Source organism: Solanum dulcamara, chromosome 6 (assembly GCF_947179165.1).
Source record: "Solanum dulcamara chromosome 6, daSolDulc1.2, whole genome shotgun sequence".
NCBI lineage: Eukaryota > Viridiplantae > Streptophyta > Magnoliopsida > Solanales > Solanaceae > Solanum > Solanum dulcamara.
This window is the reverse complement of record NC_077242.1, coordinates 70,020,462-70,030,134: the sequence shown is the minus strand read 5'-3', so window position 1 is coordinate 70,030,134 and position 9,673 is coordinate 70,020,462. Positions and strand designations below refer to the sequence as shown.

At 34.8% G+C, this 9,673-nt stretch overlaps 1 protein-coding gene across 1 annotated transcript; it reads right to left on the bottom strand.

Annotated features, from left to right (window-relative positions):
* Positions 1 to 1,459: 1,459 nt before the first annotated feature.
* Positions 1,460 to 7,601, bottom strand: LOC129891348 (uncharacterized membrane protein At1g16860-like). The gene is made up of 5 exons (XM_055966669.1): positions 7,327 to 7,601; positions 5,253 to 6,248; positions 3,819 to 3,974; positions 2,168 to 2,379; positions 1,460 to 2,021 (listed from the first exon to the last, which is right to left on the bottom strand). Exons 2-5 carry the CDS (start codon positions 6,105 to 6,107, stop codon positions 1,829 to 1,831), a joined length of 1,416 nt encoding a protein of 471 aa, XP_055822644.1. The 5' UTR covers positions 6,108 to 6,248; positions 7,327 to 7,601; the 3' UTR covers positions 1,460 to 1,828.
* Positions 7,602 to 9,673: the final 2,072 nt, after the last annotated feature.

Here is a 9,673-nt window from a genome sequence, read left to right as displayed (position 1 = left end):
GGAGTGGGACTTTTCTGCGTGCAGGTGGAAGCGTTCCTTAGTTTATTTCGTAGTTTTTGATTAACTCCTTATACTCAGTCGGTTAAAGCTAGTGAGTACATGTGGATTGTACTCACCCCTACTTGTGTATCCTTTTTTTATGCAGATACTAGCTAGGGCGTCCAGCGTGGTAGTTGATTCTAACAGATACTTCATCATCGGATCAGTGGTGAGATCGCGGCTAGTCCATCTTTCGTTTACAGTCTTTTTTATATTCAGAGACTTACACTGTGTATTCAGACTCAACTTTGTACTTAGATGCTCTTAAACTTATGACACCAGGTTTTGAGATAATTTCATTGTTGTCCTTTATTTTGTGTTTATTCGTGGCCTGATTTTCCTTGGGAGTCTCTTATGATTTTACTTTTCATCTTACACATTGAAATGGGATTTGGAATGTATGTCATCATGACCTCGATTTTTGGGTCTCAATTATCTCTGTTTGCTCTTTTTCTTTGAAACGATCAGCGCATTGCGTGGGTATATATGCTAGTGGCAGGTAAAAAGAAGAGATTTTAAAGAAATTTCCGATATACAATGTAATATGATTCTCCGAGATTTAATTTCATTTAAATAACAGATTCTAACCAATTGAAAGGAACTCCTGATCAATTAGTTTCTAATTTTGCTAAGAAATTCAGTCCACATTTAAGAAATCTTTGTTATGATAAACTTGATTAGTTTTCTATTCCAATTTTAATTTGTTCAAAAATTGACGAATTTTTTTATTGTTATTTTAAATTTAAAATACATCTTTAGTCTATTCCTATTTCTTTTGCGTTGCAAGGTTAAAAGCAAAAAATATTTGTTATTTTCTCACGTCTTCGATAAAACCCTTTATAAACAGACAATCAAGTAGTTTGAGACAAAAGTAGTCAAAAAGAAATTGTGATTTTGGTCGATTGAAAATCATATACATAGTATGTGGAAGTCAGAAATACTTGGTCAGTCCCAAAAAAATGTCAATTTAGTGTACTAAGCTTCCACTAGACACGAAATCTAGTACATTAAGCTTGATCTACCATCAAACTCCAGGAAGGATAGTCCAGTGCACAAAACTCTCACTATGCACCGAGCCTGGTGCACTAAGCTTGATATAACATCAAAGTCCAAGAGAGGGCAGTCCATTGCACCAAGCTCCCACTATGCATGGGGCCTAATGCACGAAGCTTGATCAAGCATCAAACTCCAACAAATGACGGTCCAGTACGCTAAGCTTGATCTAGCATCAAACTCCAAGAGAGGACAGTCCATTGCACAAAACTCCCGCTTGGCAAGGGGCATGGCACTAAGCTTGTTCTAGCATCAAACCCCAATGGTATCAAAGTTGTCTTAATGTTTTTTTTTTTAAAAAAAAAAAAACGCGTCTGGACTTCAAAAGCATCAAACTTTTAATAAGCAACTAGGAAGCAACAACATATTTCTGCATGTGGGAGTGTGTTCATTGCAAGAAAAGCCTTGAAAGTGGCTAAGAGGCCACAAAAAAAAATCATCAAATCAAATAAACATATCTTGTTTTTTTTTACCAGGACATACATGAATAAAACTATATAAAAGTTCTCTAACCATAAGAACTCTCTCAAAAATCCTCATTAATCAACATGTTTCCTCTATTATAATAATCACACCAACACCATAACAGGCAAAAGGAAAAAAGAAGCAAAAAATAGGATTGACAAACTATACACCTGGTTAACCGAGTGGAGACGCCATCCTCACTACTACTGAAAGAGGATTTTGCAACAAGTTCCATACCAAAACAGTAGAGCCTTCATCTGTTAAACGGCTATTACACCGGAATGACATCAGTCTTTGAACTGTCCTCACATCTCAGTACAATGCCATCGAGACTGGCTGGAAGAATGCATTTAGCCCACTGACATCCTGTTGAAAACGGCTCTGGAGGAGGAACAATCATTAGGACATTATCATTTCTTTGGACAACTCCCATCACACTGACCGTGCTACCTTCTTTTATATACCTGTTCGTAAATTTAAGATGAGAAAAGAGTCAGGAGTGACACTACACTTTCACAAAGACCATATAGGGCGGGGGTCTCTGCGTCTAGATATTATTATGCAATTGACAGTTGTAAAACAGTGGAAGCACAATTGTTTAAAATCATACCCTTCTTTCAATCGCATAATTCTGTCATCGCTAGATAGTTTTCTGGAAGCTAGCCACCTGATAAAATCTGGGGACATGTCCTTATTTGATGGATTGATGTCCACAACAACAGATTCGTCAACATAAGGGGTTACTCTTGCACCATATCCAGTTTTCACCAATGCTCTTAATCCAGATTGGAAGTCAGAGATGTAGAAATCAGTAACATGCCTCTGCAAAAAGAAGGAAAGAAAGGAAGCATATAAAGCCTTCAGTTTTACTGTAACCATATGTTTGCTTCATTACATGATCAACATGATAGGTTATTATTGATGAAGATCAACACGAGAAATTCATTGGAGAAAAAATACTGAGTCGTCGGATTCATAAATTGTCAAGCTTTTCGAGTCAAAATTTCTTTGTAAGATGCCATTCAGAAACATGCTTGCAGGAAATCCAGATAAGTGACCTTTTTCTTCATAAGTGTGGTGTCTGGGCCAGTTCGCGCGCACCTCAACTAATTCCATGAGATACCTATCACCTCCAATGGTGTTGGATGATCAGCCTACGCTTTTTTTTTGCTTCTACATCTCAACTAGTAACAAGTTCTAGGTAGCTCTGTCCACCGAGGCTTAGAACAGATGGGAAGAAATCACTAGTATTTTTGTCTCTATTGGAATTTGAACCTCAAACCTCATGCCTCATGGTTCTCTCCACTTCGTTGACCACTAAGCTACCCTTGGGTGTCAAGTGCTCTTTATGCAAGGTCTTGGAGTCCTGTTTTATATTTTGAGACCTACTTCATTGAAATCAAGAAATAGGAAGTCGCCTAAGCTGGACTCTCTTTGTTAGGTGACAAATTACTGTGTAGGTCATGTATCTATGCTACTTTAGTACTTTTGATACTCTGCCTAGATAGAGCGAGTAGAAGTGTTTATTTTGAGTCATAGAAGCTTCTATTACTTTGCTCACTTAGAAGGTGCAAGTGAGGTGGTTCCTTAATTTCTCATCTCATATTACTGCTGATTTTAATTTCCCTAATTCAACTAGATTCAAAAACATTTCTGAGTTTTTGCTTAGTAGAGAAAGGAAATGCCCCTGTCAAAGAAGTCAGACACCACAAATAAAATAATATAATCTCACTGTTCGGAGATCATTACTACCTCGAAAGATCTTTTTTCTTGCATATCCCATTCAGACACATTAATTTTCCCCAAAACCTTCAGCCTGAGTAAACTCAACTCAGCTCTCATATGTAGTCTACTTAATCCCCTAATTATTCAAACATCATAAATCTCATAAACTTACTTCTAGGTGCTTATATCACGGAACCTGCAATGCTTCAGGTATCTTAAACGTGTTTCTATGCACAAGAGAATAATACCAGCTAAAACTACGTTCAGTCCTCGAACACATTCTTCTTTCCCATTTTACTTCATAGGGGAAATTGCATGCTCCTTCGGACTTGCTTTGTACAAAATGTAGGCCATGAAAATACAAACAAAAGTGGGTGGAAATCTAGGAAATATACGTATAGAAATCATAGGATTCCGTCATCATGAACTACAAAGGGAGGGAGAATGCAGCTGCATGACAACATTGGTTCGTCCCAACTGACCACCCATAAAAAGGTATTTCCAAATGAATAGAAATGTGTGTTAAATCTCCTCACCTCCAGTGAACGAAGACCCCAAGTGAAACGACGATGTTCTGGATTGGCAGCTTTTGAATCCCAACCCCGGTATTCGTATAAGCTAGTGGATGTATAAACGCATCTAGAAACCTTCTGAAATGCAGATTCCAGAGGGACATTTCCGCATGTAACTACCTGCAAAACCATAAAGCAAAAGTTAAGACTTGATATCCGGAGAGTTCCCAGACAAGGTAAGAATCTTGGAAAATGCAAAGAACAACAACATTAGTAAATTCAAGTTACAAACATTATACTTGCAACTTGCAAGAGCATTTTATAAATTTTTAAGGAGCTGAGCTGACCTACACTAAAGCTGTAAAAGGAGAAAGTTATAGAAATAGAGCACAGAATTGACTCCAACTATAATTGTCCTAGATATCAAGTAGAAATGTTTGCCCTACAGTGTAACAGTCTCTTCTCTAGTAAATGCTTTATCTATACATATCAAAGGTAAAAGGTGCATAACGGACATGACAAATTTTACAGTTGTTTTCTTTTTAAGTCTCCATTGACCAAAAACTATCTTTCTTGTCCTCCGATTTTCTGTTACTACCTACTATTTCTAGTATTTTGATTATCGCACTAATTTGTTATAGTTACTATTCCTTCTTCTTTTTTTTCAGAATGCTTTGCCATGCTTTTGTTAGTATCTGCTTTGATATGCTTCTTTTAAGTCTCCATTGACCAAAAACTATCTTTCTTGTCCTCCGATTTATGTTACTATCTACTATTTCTAGTATTTTGATTATCACTGTATCACACTATTTTGTTATAGTTATTATTCCTTTTTTTTACAGAATGCTTTGCCATGCTTTGCTTAGTACCTGCTTTGATATGCTTTTCCTTGAGCCGAGGGTCTACCGGAAACAGCCTCTATACCTTCCAAGGTAGGGGTAAGGTCTGTGTCCACTCTAACCCTCCCCCTCTTGTGGGATTATACTGGGCATGTTATTGTTGTTGTAACTGACGAAATTGCACATCCCAGAATTTTAAAATCCTATGATCCCATACTTTTAGCTCTTCGATTTCTTTTCCAAAATATTTGTGTATACTCATAGGAAAAATTTTATTACACTGATAATGATAATACCTAAATGTGTGTGTCTGACTATGATAAGCAGTATCATTAGAATATAGAAACCATAATATTCAAGTGAGTAATATTGTCTAGAATTCACCACTAACCTATCTGCAACCTCAACACCTGTGAACTAAACAAAAACAATACTTTGAGTTGTGACGATTAATACTATACTAAAAGATCCTAAACCACATGATCTGGATTTTAGAAAAGGGAGGATGGGCAATAACAAACTGGGAATATCAACAGCTATTTCCATGAGAAAATAGAATAGGAATAGTGACAACGAAGATGTGAAAAATGAATTTTACATTATCAAAAAAAAAACATACCCCAGAAACTTTAACAAATTGGCCGTCTTTTGCAGTTCTAAGCTCGGCATCAGGGTACTGAGAAATGAAACCAACAATAGCACTTCTTCCATAACAAGTATTCCATGCGAATACCGCAGCAACAATGATAAAGAGGATAGCAACAACGACAAGAAGAATGGTATTGTGAACAGCTCCAAGAATAAATCCACCAGCAATAAATCCCATCACAAATAGAAGAATTATAGACCAAAGTATTGCCTTCGGGAAGCTCTTGCGGAAGGAATACTCTTCACCGTGGCTTAGACGAGTAACAGCCTGGTTATTAAGAATAGAAGCATTCTGTAGCTTGATTGAGCCTGTGGAATCCAATGGACCTGAGACCTTCCGCGGAGCACCAGATGAATTGAGTGGACCCGAAGATATGGGACCAGATGTAATCAGACCTGTGGTAGGGAGAACTGGGGGAAGAGGGCCAGAATTTTGGCGGGAAGCAGCCCCTCCAGCTTGGGGACCAGACGACTTCTTCATAGGCTCCCCATGTTTATTTAGAGGCCCAGAGTTGGTCTTTTTCAGAGAAACAGATCCAGTACCGCCAGCAGAAGTCATGCGATTAATTGAATTCAGTTGACTTGAATGAGAATTAGCACCACCAAATGATCCTGTTCTTGTTGGGGCATTGCTAATAGGTCCAGATTTCCGTGACCCAGTTGGGATATCAAACATTTTTCCAAGCTCACCGGACTTTTTGATATCACCACCAGTATAAGGCATGGCAACTGAACTCATAGTTGGAGTCTTTTCTTTTGGTTGCTCAGGCCGGCCAGATACATAAAGGCCACCGCTCAACTTATGAGACGGGAATCGAGAACCCATTATGCCAACAAAGCTATCAACAGATGCCCAATAGCAATGCACGTACACAGCAGTTCTTATTCTTTAACGCCCAAGAATAGAAACTTGATAACAGGCTCTAAAAACCACCTCAAAGGACCAATTACAATAGTAACGTTATACCTATTCAACAGAAGTGCCCATATAAGCATCTCATCACATTGAGAAACAAATACAAGAAGCACCAAAGGCTATGATCAGTCTTTTGTATATCAAGCTTAAGTTCAAATTTAAATACTCCGGACTTAGCACAACATGTATCCACTCCAATATGGGTATCACAAACAGATCTATCTCAATAGCACAATCTCCAATATAGACAACAAAAGCACATGCTAGTGGAACACTGCTCCAGCAGGGGGTTCCTATGACCAAAATATCAACCAACTATACCTCAGTCAATAATCAATTGGGCTCAGCTATAAATCCTCTGTATCCAATCGGCCCTATCCAAGTTCATTTCATTCCAATACTAAAGAGAGTTATTTTTTAGGCAAATTAACTATTTTCCAACTCAGACTAGCGAGAAAGAGAAAATAACTAACAAGTATGAGGTGTAGGAAAATGCACAGAGATCTGAAGATGTTGTGAGCCATTATGCAATAGAGAAGCAGTATTAAACAGTAGTCATAACCCAAAGATCTGTATATCTTTTTCCAAATTGCAATCATCTCATATGCATTTATGGAAACCATCAAATCTGAAGGAAATCTCACTCAATCAGTTCTATTAAAAGGCTTTCTTGAATAACCCTAGTAAACTAGTAACATCCTTAAACTTACCATGTGGTGGGTGTTCACACAACAAGTACCAACAAAGAGGTACATAGATCCAAAACAAAGAAACAAAGAAAAGCAGACAAATCCAGCAACCCAACTGCAGTAAGCAGCACAATGTGAAAGATCAGTGACAAAATGTACAAAAACTCAAATAAAAGATTCCATTTTTTACACACAAAGAAAGTCCCAAATCTGGATCCAAGAAAACCCCAAATCAGCAGAATGGATAAAAATAACAAAACAACATACCATGTATAGAAATACTGAAAATCAACAACCCTTGTTCTAAATCAAGAAAACAAAAACACCCCCACACTCTCACATTTCCAACAAAAAGATTAATGCACAAAACAGAAGAAATAGATCACAAAGTTGAAAACTTTTGTGTCATTCCAAGAAAACCAAGAAAATGTGAAGGGTACCTGAGGAAGAAAATGAGTTGGGAATAGCAAGTAGTAACATGCTGGTGGATCAAGAAACCAGTCTGTTTAACATGGGATTTGAGATATGGGAAGGTAGTAGTAGTGTTGGTGGGTGTGGGGTTTGAGTAAAAGGGGTAAAGGGGGTGGCGTGGGGTGGAGTGGGGTGGGGGTATATATGGTGGTCTTTGGTGGTTTTGTTTGCTGAGGGCAAAAGGTTTAAAGAGGAAAACTTAGAAATAAAAAAAGGAAAAAAGTAGAAAACTGAAAAAGGACCCTCCACCTTTCTTTCTTTTTTTTTTTTTAAAAAATCTGATAGCTAATATTCACATTAAAATAGGATTATTCTGAACTTGTACTACATAAAACTTTATTCAAAAAAAATGCTTCTTATTAAAAAAAAAAATATTCAAAATTTAAAAACATCGTAGTACTGCACAACATGGACCCTCCACCTTCCTATCTGCTGGTAAATCAATCTCTTAGTTGTGTGAAGTGAAATGATAATTTTAACCTTCAATGTAAGATTATATTTCTGTCTGCCACTGATTTTTTGCTCTAAGTTTGGAAATTTCCCAAAAGGGAATCAATGATGATGAAATTCAGGGATCTGTCCTTTAAAAAAATATTGTGTTAATTGAACTATACATCCCTATAATACAATTCAATTTCATACACACCCACTGTATTCTTGAATCAAACAATTTTACTCCCCATATTATAGAAATCCTATGCTTCCACCTCCTATGAGGTTTATCCGTAGCTAAATATATTAAAAAGTAAATTAAAAATAAAAATAAGAAGTTTTTACACATTTAAGTATATGAAATTTAACAAAGAAAATAAATGTTTTCGTTAAATATTTTTATTCACATATTTGATTAAATTAGAGAATAAATATTTTTCAAAACATGTATCCTTCGGAATTTATTAATAAAAATGAACACAAAATAATTAATAAGATATATCGATTATTAATAATAACTTTTCTACATTTTACACATATAATTTGTTTGTACTTTTTATTAATTATAATATTTTGTTATATAGAAATTTCTCATTTTTATGCTAATTTGTTTGTTAAAATTTCACTGGGTTGTTGTTGTTGTTGTTGTTTTTTGTTAAAATTTAAGAAGAAAAAATAGGATCCAACTTATGAGAGAATATAAATGAGGGATGAAAATAACTCAACCCATAGGAACGGAAATCAAATTTTGAAATAAAGAGATGTTAACATAGAAGCTTTTTTTAATTATTATTAAATATTGCAGTTGATACTAACTACATGAGAAAAAACAAATCCTAAAAAAAATCCACACATAACACAGTAAAACAAAAAACATATGATCAAATTTATAAATTAGAGTGTCAAATATCATAATTTAGCTTGAAATTAAATCGAGAATCAAATTAATATAAAGTCCCTAAAACTAGACAATTGATAACATCGTAGAGTTGTGAGTAAACTTTAGCGGTTGTGGTTAAGTCTAACTGATCGTGTTAGGTTCATTATTAGGTACTTTTATAAAAAGTTTTTCTAAACTAATTAGGGTTTTTTTTATTTGAATTTAAAGCTTACAACAACAACAATTCAGTGAAATCCCACAACGTGGGATCTGGTGAGGGCTTTGAATTTAAAACTTAAATTTTAAAAAAAAATTAAAGTTGTACTCCGTATCTAGAGAATAAAATAATATTCTTAATTGTTGATTTTATTGATTTAACATGGAAAAGTATTTAATACACAAAAGCTAATAAAATTTGAAGTTTGAATATCAGGAAAATAATTAATTATAATTATTTAAGAAAAATAGTAAATAATAATTTTGTTTATTATATAATCTTCATCATTTTGATGAAGGGAAAAAATTTCAATTTACATTTGTGATATTAATGATGATGATTATTATTTGTCTTTCCCTGAGTTATTTTGGGGTCATGGTGGATGAACTAGGAATGAATGAGGAAGGAAGAGTGTTAAAGTTTAATATAATGAAGGAAAAAATATTTACACAATCATTTACAAAATAATTTTGCGTATATTTGTATGATAAGCATTAATTGATATTAGTAAAAATTATAATAACTAATTTACTATCATAAATTAAATATGTATATAATTCAAATTGATGAATAAATTAGAAATTGTCTTGTCCCTTGTTTTAGTTGAGTTTTTTCAAGTGTGACCCAAAAGATAGATTAATCAGTTGTAAATAAGTTATAAATGCCTTTAATTCACACCGATCTTAATTAGTCCGTTAAGTAATTAATTTTTTTTCACTCGATATTTTGATATTTATTTTGGGATCAAATTAATAAAAAATAGTAAGAGAAAAAGAGAATAGAGAGA

Bases quoted from the DNA above. Each gene is read 5' to 3' on its own strand.
- LOC129891348 (XM_055966669.1), bottom strand. From the start codon at position 6,107: ATGGGTTCTCGATTCCCGTCTCATAAGTTGAGCGGTGGCCTTTATGTA. The intron at 3,975-5,252 runs GTATGTTTTTTT...ATGGTTTTGCAG, and splicing joins AATTTGTTAAAGTTTCTGGG to GTAGTTACATGCGGAAATGT. The intron at 2,380-3,818 runs GTGAGGAGATTT...TTCTTTTTGCAG, and splicing joins GGGGTCTTCGTTCACTGGAG to AGGCATGTTACTGATTTCTA.